Source organism: Athene cunicularia (assembly GCF_003259725.1).
Source record: "Athene cunicularia isolate RWA chromosome 2 unlocalized genomic scaffold, athCun1 chr2_part1, whole genome shotgun sequence".
Lineage (NCBI taxonomy): Eukaryota > Metazoa > Chordata > Aves > Strigiformes > Strigidae > Athene > Athene cunicularia.
This window is the reverse complement of record NW_020799095.1, coordinates 34,603,436-34,628,999: the sequence shown is the minus strand read 5'-3', so window position 1 is coordinate 34,628,999 and position 25,564 is coordinate 34,603,436. Positions and strand designations below refer to the sequence as shown.

Genomic DNA, 25,564 nt, shown 5'->3' with positions numbered 1-25,564 from the left:
ATTCAATTTATCAGCTATAGAGAAAGCTCAGTTTGTTTCTCACATCAGACAAACCTAGTTTAGTTAGCTTTATTTTCAAATGTAAGAGTAAGACTGTAACTTATGAAAGTTACAGGACTCACTTTGCCTAAATTAGAATGCACAGTTATACCACTCCATGAATATTTTTTTCCCTAGCCAACCATATTTGAAAGATTAAAAAGTTAACAGAATGATTAGATGGAATTGGTGCTGTAAAAAAAAAAAAAAGTAACTACTATATTCTGACAGAAAAAGTGGAGAAAATCCTACTATTTTATGCAAGTAAATGGAAACCTGCAAATGATAGCTGGGGTAAATCTAGGGACTAAATTTAACTGCAGAGGAATTCTGATCCTGCTGCAAGAAGAAAACAGTGCAGTATTACAAACTCGAAATTGTCTTATTTGTCTCTACAATAATATCTACTTTTCCTCACCATCTCTTCCAAGTAAAGGAAGAATCAAAGACAGCAAATAACTTCTTTATCTTGAGAAGTTTACATGCATAAGATGTTGAGAAGAAGTGTTTTTTCTTTCACTAATTCACTGACAGGAAGAAGAGTAAAACCCTTAAAGGAGATGTATGAGGAAGAAAAGCAGCAATACAACAAAGCTCAGTAATGGCTTATAAACTAGCCAAAACATAAGAAAAGAAAAGAAGAAAGATAAAGATTAAAAATCAGATATTCTGCATTCCCATGTTTGTACTGGTGCTTAATATATCCATGACCTAAAACAGCACAGAGCAACAAAGCAATGAAGAAAGACAAAAGAAGAACTTAAGTAGGTTAGTAAAGACAGAAATTTCTAGACCAGCTGCTGCTCAGCAAATGGATGACCTGATAGTCATCAGTTTACAGTACTGGCAAATGCAAACTAGAAGAACAAATCATGAATTACTGGGATCTAAACAAAAGCATAGATAAACCAAAAGCAGTTCTTTTTCATTTGCAAAAATACATTCAGTTCCTACCAGGAGTCACCAACAAAAATTAAGGTATTTGAACGTCTAGTGCTATAAAATTGTGTTCCAAAAATAAAACTAAATGAGTTTGTTTCCATTAAGGCTATTACTATGGCTCAATACATTGCTTTGAATATGAAGATTCAGCAGCTATTCTCTCAAGTTTTTCATCTTGGGATGTTTAACATTTTTTCAATATAATTTTAATTTATCAAAAAAAAGGAATAAGGCAGATAACATTTTTTCCATGGGTTTACTGTTTCTCGATTCCATGTTTTTTTCAACAAAAATAATTAACTGTAGAATATGTGCATGAGCAGAATTTTTGTATTTAACAACCAAAAAACCCTCTGCTGTATATTGCCTGAGTAAGCAGACAGCGAAGTATGCAAGCCAGGAAAAGCGTCTGCACAGTTCATAGGAAGATGGTGTCCTCTGCAATGACAGCAAGTGCAGCAACAGTGTGTTTAGATAAGAGGCTGTTGGGTGGCTTCATTTTTGACCTGAATGCTATCACAAATCAGACCACTAAGAAAACTACAAAGCTGGGAAAACACAGGTTTCAAAAATATATCAGGATGCTTAACTCTTCCTGGAAGTACCCAAAGCGTGGGGTGGTTGCATGCTGTAACGCACCCCAAAAATCACACTCTGAAGATGATCCATCCCAGGCCCCAGCTGGTGCACATCAGGACTCCCTTTCGGCTCACATGCTCCGTGCACCTTTCTGCAGAAACCAAACTGTACAGACGGTAATTTGCATGCCTGGAGAACACATCTCAATTTGAGTCAGGGTGTCTGTCAGTTTAGAGATAATCATTTTGCCTCTGTGTTCCAGCTGTAAGTGGGGTAATAGTCTATATTATCTCACAAGATATGGGAGTACTTGTGTATCTTCCATGATAAGCATATCAAATCTCACATAGGATGGACCAGATGCTTTGATACCAAAATGCTGTGTATTTATCTAATTGCATGTATCTAATTGTGTTTAATGCTAGTAGAGACATTTTTCAGATATTGTACAGTCTTCAGTGTAGCGATAACAAATGAGAGCCCTGAATGAAGCTGTGCCTAGATCTGATAACAGCAACTGCTACTTCACATCTGGGGAAGGTAACTCACAGCCAGCCTGCCAAAGGAGAACAATTCAAACCTGACCACAGTCCCCAGGCTTCTTACTGCACGGTTTTCCATGGCTTCCGCTACACCCCGATCTACCATATCTCGCCCCAGTCACAGTTTCTCAGTCTTGCTCCAGAGAAGAGCTCCTCCCTGTGCCATCCCTCTCCCTGCAGCTTCCCCTTTGCTCCCACCGTGTATATTTTGTCCATGCCCCCCCAGCTAACTTAACGTCTGGGACTCATCTCTTTCCTTTCCAAACACAATGGGGAGAACCACCAATTCAGCTAATTGGCATTGTCTAACAGGATGCTCTGTTCAGCAGAGAAAGATCTGAAAGATGCATCAATAGATCTGAAAGAACTGGTAATTGATGCAATGCTATCATCGCCTGTCAACTGCAAGAGAAACCAAATACCTCCATGCTATTTTCATTTTTGTCAGACAGCATCATTGAACCAATCATCTCCTGCTTTTCACTTTTCAACTCTGGGGGAAGAAGAGCAGCAAATAGAACTGACTCAGATGATTTAAATGCTCAGGTTAACACTGCTAACTAGGATGAAAGGAATTGTTGCAAAGGGTTTCTTCTTTTAGAGAAAACATTGATAACCAAGATTAGCTCCTGCAAAATACAGAATCATCTAAATTTTTTTTTCTAAACAGGCAAAGATGCTGTAGCTAAGCAACCTGGCTCTTCCTTAAACTGAAAGTTGGTTTTCTTAGCACCTTGTTTATCACTGAAAGCTCTGACAAACCTCCACCTTATTTTATGTAATTGTGTCTGGGGGAGTGCCAGATTAGACCTGGTACACTGCCATAAGGAGACTTTTCCCATGAATGCAGATGATGCAAAATTATTTAAAATAGCATCAAAAATGTTCTTTGTGTCTACTGCATGTTCTTCAAATACACTGACTTGTGTGAGCAGCCATCAGTCTGAGAGAACAGATATGCCTTTATACTTTTGAATCCAAGAAGTACTGGCTATGTTTTCTTTATCTGTGTACTGAACCAAGCCACTCACCTTTTTGTCTTAGATTGCCCTTTTAGCCCAGGATTTGATACAGTATTTAGTATTTGTACTCTACCACTAAAGATCTTGTTTTCCTCCAAGAGAAAATATATCCTGACATATGCTCTCTACCCTGGATTGGGTACTTCTCTTGCCCTATCTTGGATGCAATCTGTAGCTACAAGGATTATGATTATTTCCAAATTAGAAGTTAACTACATTCCATAAACGCTGTTCACTCCAATTGAATCACCAAGAAGCTTTCTCTTCAAATTTTTCTCATCCTGACTGCATTTTTCCTAATGGACAGGACAGAAAATACATGCAAGTAATAAGCAAAACCGATGATACTGAACATGACCCACTGGGTTATGATTTTGGATGATAATCTCTTGTCATGCTTCCTCTCCCACAGATTATGTTCATTATTAGCCTTTTCCCAGTTTGACAAGGGCACTGGAAAGCATCAGTTTGAAAAAAATGGAAAGCGCTTGTTTTCCTCTCTCCCAACTCAGTTCCCATTACAATTTTATTTTTATTCAGCCCCCGCTCGCCCTTTTTTGTTGGTTGTCTGTAGCACTACATACAGTATAATAAAATATGATGTCCCAAATGTTTTGCTAAACAATAGAAAATAAATTTTGGCTGTACTGCTTGTTTGTTTTCCTTTCTCAACTGATTTTTGTGTTTGTGCAGAATAAGTACACACACAGAGTAGGCCTATGCATCTTTCCTTCTACAAACACAGATATACACACACTATATACAGACAGCAATGCAGCTTTTTTGTTTACTCTGCCTCTCTTATTCCCTCTAGATATTTTTACACGCTGTCATTTGTGGAATACTGTTGAAACCCAAAGGAATGTCAGCTGAGCCTGCCTTGCACTGCAAGCTGTTGGCAGTCTCATTAAGGATGGGGGAACAGCATGGAGTCGACTGCCATTTTTCACAGACCGATGCTACTTGCTTGGAAGCGTTTGGCCAAGCTCAACGGATTATGCTGGCTGATTGCTTCAGATGCTCTTCAGCCCTGATTTTATTGTGGGTGTCTCAACAAGGACTCTAAAGGTGTTACTAAGAGTGCCAGCAGCTGCTGCCAGCACATATGAGGAAGGAATATAATATTAAAAGAAAAATCTTCAAAGATTTCAAACAGGGTAAAAATGCATATTTTCTTACCCCCATAACCAGACTTGCCTGTACAATGAAATTACTTTGGATTTGTTATTGGGTAACTATATTTTTCTATGTTTGTTAATCTCAGAATTATCTGCATAATTTTGATCTCTACCTAGTTAATTTTATTTTTTCTAACCCTGCAGATACAGTCATAAAGTTGGAAAGGACCCATAAGGATTACCTGCCTCATCTGTTGCAGCCCCACAGAATTGACATCTCTTGCCCATGTACTTTTTCAGGGAAACTGTTCTCTATTTGAGTGTCAAGGGAGAGGGCAGGAAAGAGAATATAGCACTGTGCTTCACCATGAGTTGTCCCCTCTTCCCTCAGGTCAAGAAAAGAACACCTGGCCATCAGCCTCTTTTTGGTTGATACAAATGGGGGGAAAAAAAAAAAAAAAGGGGGGGAAAAAATCACAACTGAAATAGACTTTAGCCACTGCTGCAGTTTGAATTTCCTGTATAAAGTCTCACCTAACTTCCTGCCTAATTAGACCATGCAGTTTCCAGTCATCCTGAGGTTGAAGGAGGGCACTCTTGTTCTCTCAGTTCATCTATGCTACTATGAAATCACTTGCTTTTGTTGTGTATTCAATTTGAGGGCACCATAAAGCAATATATTTAAGAGCCACCAATCTACCTCCTGAGGAACACCTAAATCTAAGGACAGATGGCTGTTAAAGGAGGAACATGGCTAAACATTTTGTGTACTTGAGTCATAATACTCTTCAGTTGCTCAACCACACACTATTCTTCTTTGAAGCAAAGACTAGCACTACAACTATTTCTTTACATAATCAGGTCACTCTTGATGACCTTCCAAAGCCAAAACCCAATATCAGAGTTAACATCATCTCTTAGGGATTGTGTGTCAGAGCACATGAAGGCAATACAGTATTTTCAACAAAAATCTCTTTACTTTCTGGTAGAAGTAGGGTCCCATCCATTCCTTCCTTTTTTCTGTCTAGCACATACAGACCACTTGTTTACCATATGTTTACATTCACTGTAATGCACCTCTATCTCCCTCTTTTCAATGGGTTTTTATTTATAAGATAAACACTTCAGGACAGTACAGAAAGTAAGAAAATATCTGCTATGTATCTAGTAGATTTTAGCCAGTATAAATTAATTGAAATATAAGACCAAGTAAATAAGCATTTTAGTAACCCTTTTGGTTTTTTTCTGCTCTTGTCCATTCCCTAAGTCACTCCCTTCCCCTTCTCTGTCACTTGTTATGCTTTCATAGTGTTAGGGAAGAGGGGAGTTTCATCTCTGAAATACTGAGCTTTATGCCTTAGATTTAACGGCATTGGTAGCCCAGCCACATAGTATGGGCTACACAGTAAACAGACTTTCAGAGCCAAATCAGAAGTTCGCTATGGCAAAGGCTTACCAGTTTGCAGAAAGGCTATGCTGCACTAAATACTCAAATCACCTATCAAAACTAAAGAGAGGAATGAGGGTTTAACTTAAGCAGAACTGGAAATCCAAAGATCTCCATTCTCTTCCTTACTCTACTGGAGAAAGACTTTGTAATCTGGGGTGGAGCATTCCTGTGTCAGCAGATATTTCTGTAACAGCCTCTAAAATGATAAAAGAGAGGATAGGGAATATAATTTCATTAGCATTTATAATGTAAACTGCGTGGAAAGCATTGTTGCACAACTGTATAATTTATCCTTATTCCACAGGGTAGATTCAATGAAACAAATGTGAAAAGCAGCATATGGGACCTGCTTGTAAAGAAATAAAAGTCCACAGACTGAATTCTCCTAAAGTGATGACCATAGCCTAAAAGGAGAGAAACTCTCTCTATGGGTTGTTCCCAGCAATTCCCCATCCCCAGAGTCATCGTTATTAAGCAAGGAGTCCCATCCTCTTCAGGTGCAATAAGGTTTATTGGCCTTGCAATCAAGCTTGCAAGGTTTATTTTGAGGGAGGTTTGTATTATTTATATATTCTTCTTTTAACCATGAGAGCCTTGTTGATATAATTCTCTGGTACGTGCCACAGAGAAAGGAGAACAGCTGGCAGATTTTTGCTCTACATATAAGTTGAAAAGCCACTCATGAAGTGGCATTCATTACTTTACCCATGCTGTTAACACCTTAAGGTGTGAATGTGAACCCTTCTCACATATACAGCATCACTCATTAAAGAACTTCTGCCCTAGAATGTATATTTTAATTCCTTTTTGCATCACAAGAACTCACAGACTACAGCATGGCAGTATGCTTACTAAAACAAAAACATGCCACCATCCAGTATGAAAAACAAAACGTCCTTTGGAACGTCAGCAAATGTAGTGCTTTCTATTGTCAAAGCAGCACAATGCAGCTCTGGTTTTACACTGAATATCAGGTTGGACTCAACAGTAGCAGAAGTGCTGTATGAAAAAAGATTATTGTAAACTATGTGAAGCAGTCAGTTAGCTCTAAAGAAAAAACTATGCAGAATAAACAGGGACAGAAAAAACAAAGTAAAACCAACAGTGCAAATAAGCCTGGTAAATAAAAGCTCTGCAAAGAAACCTACTTGAGCACAGCCAGCTTTACAACAACACACCCCAGAACCCCAACATGAAAGATCATTCTGTAATGTATATTTTAAGTAAAAGAAATGTTATTCTCTTCTTCAGCAGATAGGAAGCACCCACCACCCTCTCAGCACGACAGTGAAACCCAGAAAGCCAGGAACGCAGTACTGGCTCAAAGCTGGTGGAGGCACCGTCTTTGCATCCGTGGTCCATGACAGCCACCTCAGTTCCTCATGCACACCAACAGATTAAATCACAGAGATGAGATTTTCCAGTTTGCCCACTGAGACGCTAAAGACTGCAGAATTAAAATGTTTTCTGTGAGTCATAGAAAACTTTCTGTAACAGTTAAGGCTGTCTTTAATGCAGAATGAAATCCTGCACTCAGTTTCATAAATGACACTCCACTTGCCTCATGTGATAATGAAATAGAAGGTAGATTTTACTGAATGAAGAAAACCCCTTTTCATAATCAGAGTGAATTCTACAGAGAAATAAAAACTACTTTTTACTCCCATGAAAATTAATTGTAAAGAGTGGGAAAAAAATCCTTTTATTTCCCCCCCTTCTCCAACAAATTCTTCCAGAGAGAGCAGCTTTTTGCATTGTTCTCTCCAGGACACACTCTTAAGGACTTTGATTTGGAAGGGAAGTGTAATTGTGGAATTATATCCAGTGCGGTTTGACTCAGATTCTGTTTTCCTATATTTGAGAATATAGAGCATGATTCAGAACCCATTACAGCAAACAATGGGCTTTGAAACAGACCAAAGGTGCATTAAATCTCACTATTGATCTGTCTTCATTTTCCCTATTCTACTTTTGTCTTGATTCTTCTTAGTCTTCTCATAAGGGTTTTTCTTCTTGGTTCCAGGAAGAGATGCAAATTACAATCCCACCCCTCTGCTATTTTTCTCATAAGACTTTAGGAATAGGAGGAGCACTTGTCAAAATATATAATCATATTCAGGATAACTAACATGCATTAAAAAAATAAGGTTTACCAAATCTCATGGGAAACAGTATTTTCTTCTAGGAAGAAACATAAGATATTTAAAAAGTGTTCCCTTCAATTCAGAAGTCAAAAAGTACTTGAAAGAAAAAAAACAAAAACCCACACAACTATTTTTTTTCCACTTGCAGAAATATTTCATTTACAATTAGTCTTTATCAAAGACTACTTGATTTCTCACTTCAAGGTAATTTTAAGAAAAAAAGTGAAAAATACCAAAAGGATGTACAAGAAAAGTTGAGTTTTTCTTGCTCAAAAGTGTTAGTAGATTAATTGAAAACCAACTCTTCCTAAATTTAGATTTAGCTTTCATAAACTGGCATTTTATAACAAGTTAAACATCTCCTAACTTCTGGTAGACAACCATCACTTTTGCTGCATTTTAATTGTCCTTTCTGAAAGCAGAGAAGTGCATGAGGTGCCTACTTTCACAGAAAACAAATGGGTGCCTTTGAACACAACATCATATGTCATAATGAAAAGAAAAATCATTGAATGTATTTTGGTTTAAAGTTTCATTGAACACATGTGACTGACCAGGCTGAATATTCTATGATATGCTGACAGACTGAGCCAGACACAGACCTTCAGAAGGAAGGGGAAGCAGGAAGGAGTTGAACAGAAATATTTAGTCAGCTCTGTAAAAATGTTGGCATTTCTATTAAGAAAGAATTACAGTATCCAATTCTGCCTGTTGACCTGTATCATTCTACCAAAAGCCCATGTTTTTCTGAATAATTATTATTAGCGTTTGAGCTATTTTTACTGTATTTTGCAAGGCTGTCCAGTCAAAAGTGGCACTGACATTAAAAGCCTAGTTTGATTTTGAGTGCAAAGTAATTGTTTTAACTGCAAGCAAAACTTCATAAATCATTTCACTGGTAATATTCTTCTTTCCTATAGCTGTTATAGCTGCACAATAACTTGGCTTCTGTTTATTTATCATCAATATTTCTGAAATGCAGGCACTCCTGACACTCATACATACTGTAAAGCCTTGCACAGAAAGATTTTTTTCAGCCTACAAACCATTTAAATGCATTTAAAGTCTATAAAATAGATAGCAATTATACTACAAAAATTATACATAATGGAAAGACTTGTTATTGAAGTGTAGCTCAGTCCCTTAGGGGCAGACATACCTCAGAATTGTTGAGATGACACCTGTGCGTCCCCGAGAACCATCCCTCACTCGAACACTGGTCAATGTCCACCTTCTGCAGATTGATGTCAACTTTGACAACACCTCTGAAAAAAGAGAAAAACAGCCTTGAACACAGCGACTAAAGAAATAGGTTAAACTTCTTTATGATGATGTAGCCTGCAAAGCAGAACTACATCTTTTTTCTAAATACAGAATTTGATGAAATGTATGAAAAAACAGAGTTTTGTGTTCCTGAAGCCACGATTGCAGAGATACATTCTTATGTTAGACCTTGCTGAGATGTATTACGACAAGAACTCCGTAAATCTAACACACTAAGTGTAACACGGCAGATAAGATTAAGTTATACACTCAAACAATTTAATGCCCTTCACATTTCACAATGCATCAAAGAACTAAAATACAATGAACAACCTGCACTACTTTTTCCAAAGCCAGCAACCTCCCCAGCTGACCTCGAGTACAGTACCAGGCGCCACACCTCACCCCCATGACACCCTCCCCTTTGCTCCAAGGAATGCTATTTGCCAAAACAACTGGCAAAAGCCTTTTATTCTGCGTTCTCCCCAGAGACACCCCAACCTCCAGTGACTTCAGGCCTCCCCTCAGCAGCTCAGGATCCTCCTCCAGTAGGCATCCAAACCCCTCTCCCCACCTCTGTCAGCCAGAACTGGTATAATACCTGATAGAACATTAGAACGGCAGCACAAGCCAGGAGTAGGCCACTGATGTCCATGAAAAAAAAAAAAAACCAAAAAAAACCAAACCACCAAAATTTCCTACACACTCAGGTCCTCAAGCACTGTCTGAACTGTATTAGTTCTATGCCAAGAACACTCAAGTTTTCATCATCAACAGTTTCCCTCAGAAATTTTTTTGAATTAAAAGCTAACAACCCAATTTCAAAGCAAATGATCTATTTTATAAACTCAGAAATCACCAGAAGGAAATAAAGCTGTAAGACTGTAGTTACATATCGTGAAAAAAGCCCTCAAATTTCCTCATTCTCTCTAAAATAACCTCCAGAATGACTCTGGACATAGAACATCTATAGCATCACCTAGTGAGAGCATGTATCTGTGACTGTTTCACTGCTGTCTGGACTTCGTAAAAACTTTTGATAGTTAGATCATTACATGAACTCACTCATAATGGATAAATACTCTGTACTGATTTCTTAAATCTAGGGTACCATTCCTTTTATGTCAACTCCTTCAGTCACTTATCCAAAAGTTTTGATTTCCATGGTCTGAACTCCCACAAATACCATCCTCCCGACCTTCAGGCTGTGGACTACCAAGGGCATGGCCCAACCTCCATCTCAAGAACAACTCACAAAGTGAGTTGCCTCTTTCAATTAAGGTTCAGTAAATATAAGAACGCTAATAATAACAAAAGAGGTTTGAGAGGCCTCTTATGCTTGTTCTGATTTTATTCATAAGAGAATAAGCTTGATCAAAACCAGGACAATACTGCTACCGCATAAGGGGCCCTAATACAATCAAATGCAAAGTGTCCACAACAGCTATATCTGGACATTCATCTTCAGATATGCTATACAGTCACTGCAGAAACACAAGCACATTAAGTGATCTGAGTAAGAGTGATTAAGAAATTACGTAGGATAGCCAGTAGGAATTTAGACAGTACAGATCCACTTCATCATCCTTCATCTCATTTGATGATCTAGACGAGGGGATCGAGTGCACCCTCAGTCAGTTTGCAGATGACCCCAAGTTGGGTGGGAGTGTTGATGTGCTTGAGGGTAGGGAGGCTCTGCAGAGAGACCTGGACAGGCTGGAGCCATTAGCTGAGGCCAACTGTGTGAGTTTCCATAAGGCCAAATGCCGGGGGCTGCCCTTGGGCCACAACAACCCCCAGCAGCGCTACAGGCTTGGGGAGGAGTGGCTGGAGAGCTGCCAGTCAGAGAAGGACCTGGGGGAGGTTGATTGACAGCCGGCTGAACAGGAGCCAGGAGGGTGCCCAGGGGGCCAAGAAGGCCAATGGCATCCTGGCTTGTGTCAGCAATAGCGTGGCCAGCAGGGACAGGGAAGGGATCTGACCCCTGGACTCGGCACTGGTGAGGCCGCCCCTCGATTCCTGTGTTCAGTTTTGGGCCCCTCACTACAAAAAGGACATTGAATGACTCGAGCGTGTCCAGAGAAGGGCAACGAAGCTGGTGAAGGGTCTGGAGCACAGGTCGTAGGAGGAGCGGCTGAGGGAACTGGGGGTGTTTAGTCTGGAGAAGAGGAGGCTGAGGGGAGACCTCATTGCCCTCTACAGCTACGTGAAAGGAGGGTGAAGAGAGCTGGGGATGAGCCTCTTTAATCATGTAACAAAGGACAGGACAAGAGGGAATGGCTTTGAGTTGCACCAGGGAAGGTTTAGACTAGATATTAGGAAGCATTTCTTTCCAGAAGGGGTTGTTAGGCCTTGGAATGGGCTGCCCAGGGAGGTGGTGGAGTCCCCATCCCTGGAGGTGTTTCAGAGTCGGGTCGACACAGCGCTGAGGGAACTGGTGTAGTTGGAAACTGTCAATGTTAGGTTAATGGTTGGACTAGGTGATCTTCGAGATCCTTTCCAACCCAGATCATTCTGATATTCTGTGATCTGCTGCCTAGAATCTAAATCTGATGCCAGGCAGTTAGAAATTACCTGAAATATTTAAGTACTGGCTCTAGAAATTCAATTTGAAATGGCACACACCACACTTCTAGAATATTCAGAAATATTTTTAGTTTAGAGCTTTGTGCCTTTCCACTTTTGTTTTGAACAGCAGCTTCTCCAGGGACTGCTAAAACTATACCTCCATCCCAATGAATTATTTTTTACCATGTTCCAGGTGACCAGTGACCTCAGGGGAAAAACTGCCATACAGTGCAGACTAACTCTTTAAAAAACATTTGATGTCAGTAGATTACAAGCCTATCTTAACCTGATAGCAAGGTATTTGTCTCAGATGCTCGCAGGAGTAGAGGTAACTATTTCCTCATCTGGTCATGTGCAGATCTCACCAGGTAGGTTTCTAATATTTTGCGGACCTTTCTGAGCATAAATATTAGTGACTGGGCTGGGAATAGGACCTGTTATGCAAATGAATAGTCTCACCATGGCTGCATACAGGCATAAAGCAGGCAGCAGGACCAGGACTGACACTATCCTTGCTCTCCCAGTTCATGTTATACACCAGTCACCTTGGCAGGGGTCTCTCAAGCATCAGCATCATTCTCACTACTCTAAAGAAATCAGTTTATACAGTAGGTAAAACAGTGATGATTAATCCTTATTAGGGCTGCAACAGATTCACCTGGGAGACTCTCAAGCACCTTAGGGAAGTAGGTCTTTATTTCCTTTAAATGGAAAGCTTTTCCCTTGTGCACATTTTGTTTTTAACTGGTAGGAGAGGAATATTCCCTTTCCCTCTACAAACACTTCCACAGAGGGGTACAGATTGCAAATTAAGGGTAAACTAATCACTGCTAGAGCAGAAACACCTTAAGAGTTTGCTGTGTGGTATCATGAGCAGGCCCTATAGAAGCACAGTGTCAGTACAAAGGAATATAAGGATTTTTCAAAAGAAAACTTAAGAGGTTACTTGTGAGAAAGACAACACATACAAGACAGAGGAACTGCATACAGTAAGTACACTGAGCAAGCATTTGTGTATGGCCTTGTACCAGACACACTACAACTTGGAGAATTAGTGGCATGTTCTAGTGGATCAAGAGGTAGAAAGCAGGATAGCATCCTAAAGCTCAGAGCCAGGTCTGGAAAGAAAGGAAGTGTACTTCCAGATTTTCCACATCAGAATTGACTAAATAACTTGTATCCTTTGAAAAGTCTTTGATACTATTATGTTGTTCAAAATAGATGTAAAAAATCATATTCATACAGCAGCTCCCATTGGAAGAAGCCTCTTGAGATCATCCAGTCCAACCACTGGCTCAAAGCAGGCCCAGTTCAACTGGGGTTTTTTAATACCTCCCACAATGGAGACTTCACTACCTCTGGGAAACCTGTTATAGTGTCTGACCACCCTCACAGTGTCAAAAAAAAAAGTTTCCTGATGTTTAAATGGAATTTCTTGTATTTCAGTTTGTGCATCCTGTACTTTCTGTCCTTCCACTGACTACTCCGAGAATACTCTGGCTCTGTCTCCTTTACACTTCTCTATCTGGAATTTACACATGAAAAGATTTCCCTGAAGCCTTTTCTTCTCCAGGCTGAACAGTCCCAGCTCTCTCAGCCCTTCTTGTCTGTCAGTTGCTTCAATCTCTAATTATCTTTGTGGCCCTTCACTGAGTTCACTCCAGTACATCCCTGGCTCTTGCACTGAGGATCCCGGAAGAGGGCACAGCACTCCTGATGGGGCCCCACCAGGCTGGGTAAAGAGGAAGGATCACCTTCCTCAACCCACTGGCAATGCTCTTCCTTCTCACAGAGACCAGGAGGCTGTCAGTTATCTTTGTCACAAGCACACATTGGGGGTTCATCTCTGGTGTGCACCAGGAACCCCCAGGCCTTTTCTGCAAAGTTGCTTTCCAGCCGTTAAGCCCCCATTCCTCCACAAGTGCAGCACTTGACATTTCCCTTTGCCGAGTTTCACAAGGTTCTTGGTTGCTCATTTCTCCAGCCTGTTTTAGTCCCCCGGAATGGCAACACAACTATCTGGTCTCTGCCACTCCTCTCAATTTTCATCATCTGCAAACTTGCTAAAAGCACACCCCACCCAATCATCCAGACCACCAAATGAAAATGTTAAACAGAACTGGCTCCAATATCAACCCCTGGGGTATATTAGTAGTGACTGGCCTCCGACTGGACTCCAGCCATCTACACACAGAAAGCTATTGGGTTGATTAAACAGTATTTCCCCCCTCAGAAACCCATGTTAACTACTTCCAAACACATTTTTCTCTTCATGCGTTTAAGAATTGGTTTTCGGAAAGATTTGCTCTATCACCTTCCCAGGGACTGAGGTGATGTTGATTAGCCTGTAGTACTTGGAAAAGGCCAAGGTATCTGATGTCTTCAATGTCCTCTGTCACAAAATCTACCACCCCATTCAGCAGCAGGTCCATGTTCTCCCTAGTCCCAGTTTTGCTGTCAGTGTACTTCTTGCTGCCCTTCATGTCCCTCACCAGATTCAGTTCCATATGGGCTTTGGTTTCCCTAACCTCACCCATGCATATAATCATAACAACATAGAATCATTTAGGTTGGAAAAGACCTTTAAGATCATCAAGTCCAACCATTAACCTAACACCTCCCACTCCACCACTAAACCAGGTCCCTAAGTGACACATCTTTTAAATACCTCTAAGGATAGTGACTCAACCGCTCTCCTGGGCAGCCTGTTCCAATGACTGATAAACCTTTCAATGAAGAAATTGTTCCGAATATCCAATCTAAAACCTCCCCTGGTGCAACATGACACCATTTCCCCTTGTCCTATCACTTGTTACTCAGGAAAAGAGACTGACACCCACCTCACTACAGCCTCCTTTCAGGTAGTTCTAGAGAGCGATAAGGTCTCCCCTGAGCATCCTTTCCTCCAGACTAAACAACCTCACCTCCCTCAACTGCTCCTCATAAGACTTGTTCTCCAGACCCTTCACCAGCTTCGCTGCCCTTCTTTGGACACATTACAGCACCTCAACGACTTTCTTGTAGTGAGAGGCCCAAAACTTAACACAGTATTCATGGTGCAGCCTCACCAGTGCTGAGTACAGGGGGGCAATCACTTCTCTAGTCCTGCTGGCCTCACTCTTTCTGATACAAGATGCTCATGTTCAGAATCACGCCCAGGCCACATCTCAATATTCCTCCCAGGTTACCTGACCCTGCTTGCACCTCTTGTGGACTTCCATTTTACACTTGAGTTTTGTCAGGAGCTTCCTGTTAAGTCACCCAGGTCTGAAAATTATCTAATTTCAAAATATTTTCACAATACTTCCTCCAGAAACACTACAAAATTCTTCCATTTGAAACTGAATGCATTTTCCCTTTGCTTCTGTGTTAAAAACTTTTCTCACAAGAACATTTACCTTTCACAAAATCCAGTCTTCATGAACTTAATACAAACATTTCTACCTACACTACTCTCCTCTCTGCAGCTCTTCACAGCACAACCTGAACTTCTGATACAATTAAGTTGTTCTGTTTTTTCCTTTTCTCAGAGCTTTGTGAATTTCTGGGGTGAAAATCTACAGGAAGAAAAACCAGTACAGTCCAGAAGCAGGCATATGGAAACAATCTCTCCTGACAATCTATCATAGCATTTTGTTCTTTTTTCACTAGAAGTCTGCAATGTATGTTTATGCTACATGGTAACATCGCAGTTCTGCTGAGGTAGTAACAGGGTCTGCAACTACTTGAGGATATAATGCCTTCAAAAGAAAAGTTTCTTTAAGCATACATATGGCATTTACAGAATGCACCATGATGGTACAAGACCTACTGCACTCATTCGGGATGCTTTGCCATTTTAAAACACTATCTCAGACTTGTACCCCACCATTATTACACATAGAGTACACCAATATGTACATGATGATGTATTTCTGAAATTCATCTGTGATTAATACAGTAGCTGGCACAGCATGTTTAGCCACCCACATTTTCAGTTATTTTTGATTCAGCATTCGGAAAATGGAACATACGGAAGAACACATCCTCCTAGAATGTATATGGACCAACTACCAGTAAGTGTTATATTTATTGAACTAATTGGGAATAACTGCAGTTTTGCTATCTTGATAGAAGTGTTCAAGACAAATATCAATGGCATAAGAATAGACTCAGCTTGTCAGCATAACACATCCATCCACACTGACAATGATGCCTGGCTGAACCCAAGCAATGTAAGTTAATAACAATATTACTGGTAATTGTGGACCATCTGGCAAATAAGTATACTTTGTTAATCTCCTTATAACAATAAATATTTGTTTTCTGACACAATTTTACAGTCCCTACACAAAACAGATACTTATAGATTGCACGTTCATGTTTAACATGTAGTTAAGAAAAAAAAATCAGTTGAACTATATGTAACAGATAAGCACTGAAGGATGATGTCATCAAGGATTTTCTGTCATGTCAGAGGTTTGATTTAAGAGGCTTTCATGTCTGTCTTAATTTCCAGTACCACTGTTTGTTGGCATGCTGTTTGCCCTGAAATCCCTGCCAGGAATTGATTTAAGCTTATTTTCCCAACCTACTAGCTACCTTGATAGTTTCAGTAGTTATAATATTTCATTGTAACAACATGTTGTAACAGCACAGGCAAAAGAAACTCTTCTGTAGATACAGGGTTTATATCACAAAGCAGATCATGCTCTCTTTCTCCCAGACAACTTAAGCCAGAACTGCAAAGAATAGCAGTCTACCAACATTTAAACGGTGATAAACAATATCTTTGACCACAGAGGTCAGCACAGCTCAGCTAAACAGGCATTCAAAGTGCGTCTTCTAAGTTTGTACGCTTATTTTTGTACTGCAAGCAGCCATAATTAAGGTATAAGGCAGGGTTATCACATGCTGAAGCAGACATCATGCCCCAAATCTAAATGATGCTTAGATTCTTGCTGCCATATTAATACACTCTTACATGCTGTCCTATGTAAGTCCTCCTTACCACAAAAGGAGAAAAACAGATCCTCTACAGCCATCCCAACTCGGCAAATGCCCACACCTCTAGACAAATGCATACTGTAATTACCATAGCAAATGTTTTCAGGGAAGGTACCTCTTCGGACCATTCTCATTTTGGAGCCTGACACTTTCAAGACTACTAATTTTCAAATACTCCCAGACACATGAGGCTCCTTCTATGCACTATGAACTGAGCATCCAAACATAATCCTGATATCAAATTCACAAGTGATTTTCAGCCATTAAGTCTTACTGGCAACCAGCAGCTTCTGCAGGTTCAAAATTATTTTGAAAGTTAAGATTCAGGATTCTGAATCACTTAGATGATTTTAAAACTATTACCTCTGCATATCCAGCCAGATTCACAAAAGGCTACTGGGACATTAATAGAACACAATTTTGATCCGTTCACACCGTTACCACTGATCTCTTAGTAACAGAACAGAGGCAGACTTACCTAATTTCTCAGGCATAGCATGACTGCTGCTTTCAGCACACATTTTCACAGGAGAATCAGCTTTCGCTAAAAATAAACTTAACTGAGGAGTAAGGTATAGCAGTGTGGGCACATGAATTAGGATTCACCTGCAACGAAAATCCCTCTAGGCCATTTGGAACAGTACAAGGGCGGAATACTTAAAGCTGAATCCTCTGTTGTCTGAAGAATTATTTCAGATTTAAATTTGCCTTCAGATTTATGGCATGCAGTGCTGCCTCTCTGGGGATTTCCCTGCAGTTTAGTCAGAGAGCTTCACAGATACTTCAAGGGGCAGTGTTTTTGGGGGTTTTTTTTTGCTGGAGGATGTTAAAGTTACTGCTAGCATCTTAACTCTGTCACAAAGCATCACCTTGTATAGGAACGTGAGGTGTCCGTGATGGTAGGGTACCACTTACATTAGAGTCTCCCTATGAAAAAAGGGTCTTAAGAGCCAAATTGAAGCTATTTAGTAAGAAACCAGCATTTTTTTTTTAATGCTCCCTTTACTATCCATGGGGTCAAAGAGACAGGTGGAAAGAAAGGGCCTCAAGAAATGGTATAAAGTAATACAAGAGGTTAAGAACAAGAAAGCTTTTGAATTAGAAGGATCCTGGATGGGAGAGATGGTCTCAGACTAACTATACCCCATCTTCTAACACTGAAGATTTAAATATAATAAGTAATTTTAAAACTGAAAAGTAAGTGGAAACCAGCATTAAAAAAAAAAGGAAAAAAAAGGAAAATGGAGAGGCATAAACCTGGGCAAGGAACGTACAGAACTACAAGACAAAACCAACAGACATTTTTAGAAGCAGTGTGTTAAAAGCATAGGCTCTACTAATTAAAAACTTTTCAAATACCTCAGAAAAAGCAAACCTGAAGTAGAATCTGTAAGGTCAACACACAGCCAAGATATAAAAATTGTTTAGACACAGCCTTTGCAGAAAAATTTTCATCACTGCACACTTCAGAGCCAGGAAGGCTCCAAACTTTGAACCCCTCTGGAGAGTATCAATGTGATAAAAGTTGGCTTTCACATGCAGAGAGGTTAAACTGGGCACCACACCTATCCCTTCTCTGTTCAACACATTCCCAGATGACCACAAATGGGTGACTAGTGACAAAGTTTGCAAGTGATAAAATACTTGGTATAATCCACAACTATATATGGCTGACACAGAGAAGATGAATTAAAACTTTCCAAAGTGTTTTTTTATCACAAGAATCTGAATCTCCCAATGAATTTAGATTCACAAAGTAAATTTAAAAACAGAAAATATTTTCTCTCCAAACAGTTCATAACTATATTATAGAATCCAGCGCCAAACTACATTGCGGAAGACAAAAATGGGTTTAAGAGTGAATTAGAATTATGGAGGTCGCTTAATCCGTACTTACTATCAACACTCATTCAGATAGAGTCTGAAAAGCATTTTTAAATTTTTTATTATTTGTAAATGGGATATAACCAAAATAGAAGAACTGTGCACTTCCACTGATGTTACATTTTTCCTTAAGTACCTGCCAGAAGCTGCTTTTGGAGAAAGCCTTCCATCTGAGCTAATACAGCAATGCTTTTGTTCTGACATTTAGGAACACTTCTCTACCTTATGACATGGGGTTCATGAATAGACAGGATAGGTGGTGACAGTCCTGGAGCTGAATCTCAGATAGTAAGGACTGTCACATGTCCACTTCCTTCAAAAGACCTCTGATAACCTGCAGTGCTGGAAGCCGTGCCCAGGGGGGACAGGAGTAGAGAACAGAGGAATGGAAGCAGCAGTTTGACCCAGAAAGCTGGTTCCTTTGATTGCAGTTTACCATATGCTACATAATTGTGGACATAAATGCAGTATGTGTTTCAATCCTCTCCTGGCCATATTTAACTTCCTTCTTCAAAGATCCACTTCTATTTCTCCAATAGTGAAGAAAGCTGAATCATGTTTCTAAAAATGAAATCCCTATTTATTGTTCATTTTGGTTCATCACCACCCAGTTTTCTATCCTTATCCATGACCTCGTACGAAAAAGGCACAGGCATAATTGTCTCGAGAATACTTAAAACATACTGGGGGGTTCTATAAGCAGACAGTAAATCACAGAAAGATTTTTCTCTGTTCTCACCTCTTTTGAGGAATATAAATCCAAGACTTCAGAAGTTCTAGGAAATAAATTACTCCATTTTTAAAACCTGTTCTAAATCCATCCACACCTTCATGTTATATGGGCCAGGGCATGTTATAGAAAGTATGTCAACCTCACCATTTTCAGGATTATACAACTAATGTATCAGGTGACTAGAAAGCCTCTTTAAACAGTTAAAGTGAATTTTCTTTCTTAGTTCGGTACTGAGACTAAAGACAGATTAGGGGGAAAACCAAAAAAGGAGGCTAAAGGAAGAAATGAAACCGTATTTAGAAGAAAAAATACTGATTTTTATAATCTTTTTTTATGTCTACATTTATAGTTATTTTACCAAACAATTTAATAGCTATGAAATATTTAGCAGAAGATTAAATTGCATGTATTCCCCAAGAAATTACTTATTTGTCATACATAGTTCTACCTCCATGGTTTACCTTGCCTTCAAATAATGTTTCTTTAAGAGCTCCATTATGGCCTAACACTGGAGTGGTCTGAGTCATTCTTAACAGTGGCAATCATTACATTATACTGCCTTTAGGGAAGAAACAGCTAAATTTAACTGTGAGATAAAGATTAATCTTTGCACCAAGGAATACCTTTCCAATAATTAAGAGAGAAGTAGCAAATGTCAGGAAGACAAAAAATATTAAGAGGTAACACTTGATTCAGTCAAAATTCATTCTGAAGTTACCTGCAAATGGTGCGGAACACTTCATCATCCAAAATAAAAATAAAAATAATAAAAAATAACAAAACACCAACTTAGCTTGCTGTGCATCTTTCTGCCAAAACAGCCATTATTTTATTGCATTCTCCCTGTAGCCCTTAAAAAAAGACTGCAAATACTGCCCTGGATTTGGTGAAAAAAGTACCTAGCCTTTCTGGAACATAGTGGGAGGGAAAAAGTGTCTCTGTATCTTAAAGCTGTTCTGACCTCCTAGATGAAAAAGTGTAAGAGCGATGACCAGTTCCCAGAATGTTGACATATTACAACATGACATTAAAGAAAATGAGAACAGCATGCAAGAGAACATTTTGAACTGCAAAAGCAGCAATTCATTCATCAGAGTTCGGGGATAATTGATGTCATTGTGCAAGGCTGAAACACTGCACATGAATCTGACTAACCACGTTCAAGAAATACTGGAACAAGACTTGAGGAAGAGGGACCATGGCAACAGAGAGCTTAAAACAGGAGACTAAAGAAAGCTGGTTTGTGTAGTCTAGTAAACAAAGGTGGAGAAGGGACTGCTGCCTATAAATAGGTCAGGGCAGTAAACATCAGCAAAGAGTGCTATTTCAGATAGAAAGCAGTTCTGGAACAGGAATAAATGGATGAGAACTGACTGTGAATAAATTTAGATCAGAAATCAGAAGCAGCTATCCAATCATTAGGCCTGGCATGCCTATTTAGAGCCAAGAGGGAAAACCACCTACTTTAAGATGGAGATTGGTCAAATGATGAAATTACGTGGGCATGTGACAACAGGAGATTGACTCAGTGACCCAAAAGGACCTTTTTTTTTTTTTTTTTTAAACTGGTATATTCCTAGTAGCTGACTATTTGCACATCTTCCTTCCAGAACAAGGAGCAATCCTCCCCACTGGCCCTTAAGACTGCTGAAGCAATGAAAACTTCCCATTTCCTCTCCAGGGGCCAAGCAAGTCCTTCTAAAGGACTAAAGCTTCTTACACCTTTCTACTTCCACAGCAGGGCTGCAGAGAGACAAGCTAGATCACCATGTGCCATGGAATATGGTTCATTCTCATCATGTAATGGGAAGTAGCAGATGAGGGTCGCAGATCAGTGACAAGTGCTATTATGCTCTACCCTCTGCAGCACTAGAGCTGTAGGCACATTAGATGGTGAATTCCACTGCTTCACCTTAGCCTTTTTAAGAAAGGAGAAGGGAATGGTTAATATCATCAATTACTTCTAGTCTCTGTGGATCCTCATTTCTGAATGAAAGCTTACACTGTATTTTGTAAGCAGGTGGTTAACGTTCTCTCCCTGCACTTTGGGCAGACCAAAGACCAAACACCAGCAAGCACTGCTAAGAAGCTGCAGACAGTCAGCACCACCAGCTTAGCATTGTGCTGGACTAACATGGTCCCACCAGGCCTGAACAGCTTCTGGTACATTTATCATCACAAACGAGTTGGCTTTGATTTCTCCATCTCAGTATTGGCCTACAGTGCTAGCCTTGGCCAGACAACCAACCATACTGTCTCACCCTCCTGGGCCTTCACTTTGGACAGTTTGGCTGTCATCTCCTGGGAAGGGGGAGACAGGGTGGGAGAATGAAATTAAAGACAGCAAGCTGTTTGCAAGACCCCCCTACCTGCAACACTCACTTCCTCTGGCAAAAGGCACTATAACCCTTCACAATGTAAAGAACAAAGGTGGGGGGTTTTGCTGCACTTTGGGAAGGTCATTGACAACAGCACTGCAGTAGTAGCATGTACTGAACATAAACAGTAGTAATTACTAGTATTGCCTTCAATAAACTCTTTCCATTGCTGTACCACAACATACCTATTTGTTACTGCAACAGAAGGGATACAAATGAGTAGGAGCAACAGCTTTTCCTTCCATAATCTGAAAGAACTCTCTTCCAGGAACACATTACTGAATGTCTCATACCCTAACATACCATGCCATAAACCTAATGTCAGCAAAGAAGAATGTACGAACTGTTATAAGAAAATTAAAGGGGCATGCATTAAATTACCATCAATGACCTCACACCAGACTATTAAATGGAAGGAGCATGTAAACTGATCCATTAACGTGTTCCTAACAGATGGTTCAGAGATACTTTGCTTGGAGAACCAATGTAGCTGTCTCAAAAGATGGAGGTTAATACATCCTGCTTTTTACCATATGGGCCTTAAACAGGAATTTAAAGTTAAACCATTGTGTCACTCAAAGGCAGATGGTGAGGAGAAATAAAGCTCATTTCAAGAGGCGACTTATAGTAATTCATATTAATGCTCTAATAGCGTTAGACTTTACATTTTTATATTTCATGCTTATACTTCAAACCACTTCTCTTAAGAAGGCTGTATGTCTATCAAATATAGAAAATATTGTGCAAATATTAAGACATTTCACAAGTCCTGGAAGAAGTATATGTCATTTATAGTATTTCCTACATAGCTGCAGTTACTTTTTCAATATCCCACATAATAAACTTTTATCAGAAGCCCATCTTTCATGTAACATACCTCAAACTAGAAACACAGAAACTATAATTTAGCCTTGCCAGAATACGTACATACATACATATATATATATATATACACACACACACACACACACACAATTGTTTCACCTTCATCCTTTGTTACCAAAAACATAGTGACCCATTTTCTTAGAAATGCTTACCAACTCATCTTTGGTTTTGCTACAACAGAACTTTTGTTAGTTCTGTCCTAACTGTTCAGTACAACAGCAAAACAACACTTTAAACTTGCACAACAACATACTCCATCGCCAGATCTTCTAAGTAAGAGGAGGTTCTCCAAGCTCAGATGTGCTTAATGGATGCCCTTTGAGGTATCAGGGTTACAACAGGTTATTCTATTTCTTCAACTGAAGTTACTCCCACATGGTAAAGAGGGGCTGGGAAGATGAGGAAATGTTTTGTACTGCACCCAGGAGGACCTCTACTGGTTGCCTTGGCTGGTCAGTGTTACTGGACCTGTAATGGACCTGGGGTGTTCTGCACAGCAGAACTAACACAGCTGAAACCGAGATGCTTCCTGGCATCAGAGAGTCTTGTCACAGAGCTGAGATTGAAGCCTTTCGGCTCTTTTGTTTAAAGATGTGTTTTTTCTCTTCACTGAGGTCAAGATTGAAGCTTGAGTTAAGCTTTATATCAAGATCTAAATTCTCAGATAGCTGGTTAGTGGCTCCCACCCCACCCCCTGCCTGGTGGTTCATCAGGTTATGAGAACCTCTGTCCCCAACAAAAGGGTAACAGTAGCTTTCATCTGCATCCCGAAGTTCATCAAGCATGAAACACTGCATTTCAATGATCTACAAGAAGTTCCTGAACTTTTCTGGACTCCCTGATAGGGTCCAGAAGAGCTCTGCAGTAGAGCTACTCTTGGGCTTTGGTCTCGAGAGGAATTCAGCAACAGACAGACTGCAGATGAGCTCATTTTACCTTAACCCTACCAGTCCCCTAAGTGTGAAAATTTCAGGGCAAAAGGTAATTCAGTAGAGAAATAAGCAGTCACTCTCTCTTCAAGGTTTTTTTTCCTAAGGATGCATAACTATATTCATACCTGTTTCATCCCAATGGACTTCAAACTAAACCAAGACAACCAGGGTTCACAAACACTACTGCCTCGCCACCTAGGTGTGGCAAAACCCCTTTGGTATCTGTTGTGTTCTTATCTATCTTTACCTGCTACTGATCGGCAGCACAAAGCCAATTAATTCTGTGTTCCCCTCTCACCCCCTGACAAATACTGGCTGCTTCTGGGCAGTGGGCATTCCCCAAGGGATAGAATTAATCGTGAGCCCCATCACAGAAGTGCCAGTACTAAAATCTGACTTCTCATACCCCACAGGTTGCTCTCATTCTTTGGACAAATCCCTCTTTACTGTCAAAATACAAAGACACAAGAATGGGCCTTTTTATATCTTCCTCTCTGCTAGTCGCAGCCCAGTGGCAAAGTCCTGGGGGCAACAGCAATAACAAAATAAGCAATTTTTTATGTATGCTAGGTATCAGCCACACAGCTATGTAACCAAGGGATGTCCTAAGGAAAGCTTTCCTACTGCCAGTTCAGGTCGTAGCCACACGTGCTATGACAGAACTGCGGTCACAAACACTTATTTACCTACAAATGTACTGACCAGGCTTGAGCACCCCACCGTGGATGTGCTCTGGAGACCAGAAACCGCAGTTTAACAGCGTAACAATGTTGGTTCCCAGCGGGTTAAAATCACAGCTGGGGTCAAGCTAGGTTTAATTATGCAAGCGTAGTAAGAAATAACACCTCAGTAAACATCTTCCTCTTGCAGTCAGAAATAAACTCTTACTGGCAACTGCTGCTCTCCTCTCCCCACCAAAAGCACACCAGGAACGTAATCCACACGCACACCTGTTTCAATGGGAGCATGTAAAGCAAACGCTGTCTTACAGATGGAGATGAAAGCGATTCTTTTACTGAGCAACAGCTCCCTAAGGCACACGAAGGTAGAGCTCAACCAGAAGGCCCGAGGTTGCTCTGCGCTGTGACTGAGCATCCCATCTGGCAAGGGTTGATCAGGTCACTCCCGACACAGCATGCCTTTCCCTGGGCAAGGGGAAGAAACAAAACCCATCCTACCCGCTCGTTGACAGAAAGCAAGCAGAAGAACCCTCGTCCTACCTGAACTCGGGCAGGAGGTTTGGCCGCAGCCCATAGAAAGCCGCCGAGAGAGTCACTAGCCAGCCAGGTTTGTAATTCCCATTCTCGCACTCCAGGTAAGGCGAGGACCACCTGATGTGGCTCTTATCAGCAGTGAAGCTCTCCCGCCTCTTCCAGCTGTTCTCCAAAGTTTTGGGGCCCGTGTTTAAGACCTTCCTGTGCAGATGGGGCCTCCACTTGCGCTTCAAGCTGTGGAACCACTCGGTTTCCACAGAGGCGTTGGCCAGGCGGTGAGCCGAGGAGGACAAGTCCTGCAGGAGGACCTGGCTCTCGTGCCTGCTGGCCTGGAGGAAAACCTGGGGCGTGGAGGAGAAAGGCTCCGTGCTGAAAGTGATAGCTGCCCTAGAGATGTTGGGGTCCCCCTCCAGAAGACTCCTGATCAAGGCGCGGTACCACTCCAGGTCCTCCTGCAAGTTCTGCTCCCGCGACTTATTGCTCTGGAGGATCATGTTGAGGAAGTTGGTGGCATGGGTGAGGGTGTCCAGGGCCCCGTGCAGGGAGGGGTGCGAGGTGAAGCGCGACTTGCCGGCGAGGCTGGCCAGCTCGTACCGCCCGGAGCAGTTGGCACGCCGCAGCTCCCGGGAGTCGCCCGTGTAGAGGAACGAGGCCACGTCCTGGGGCACCTCCTCGGCCAGCCGCTGCGCCAAGATGGTGCTCTCCGTAGAGCGGCTCCGCGGGGCCGGCGGAGGCTCCCGGCTCTTGACGTGGTTGTAAACAGGCTGCCTCCCGCCGAGCGCCCGCTCCCGGCCGCGCACCGCCTGCCCTTGGCCGGCGGCGTCCCCGAGCCCCCGCGGGGCGAGGAGCAGGAGGAGAAGGAGCCGGAGCAAAGCCATATCCCCC

At 41.1% G+C, this 25,564-nt stretch overlaps 1 protein-coding gene across 2 annotated transcripts in view; it reads right to left on the bottom strand.

Moving 5' to 3' along the window:
- GPR158 (G protein-coupled receptor 158) overlaps positions 1 to 25,558 on the bottom strand; it is a 206,231-nt gene extending 180,673 nt beyond the window's left edge. Inside the window, exons 1-2 of one of the 2 annotated variants that reach the window (XM_026842789.1) lie at positions 24,686 to 25,558; positions 8,996 to 9,101 (exon numbers count right to left, since the gene is read on the bottom strand). In XM_026842789.1, coding sequence (XP_026698590.1) covers positions 8,996 to 9,101; positions 24,686 to 25,557 — 978 coding nt within the window. In that variant the 5' untranslated portion in view covers position 25,558. The remainder of the gene's footprint in view (positions 1 to 8,995; positions 9,102 to 24,685) is intronic. The other variant, XM_026842788.1, reaches the window with a different exon arrangement.
- Positions 25,559 to 25,564: the final 6 nt, after the last annotated feature.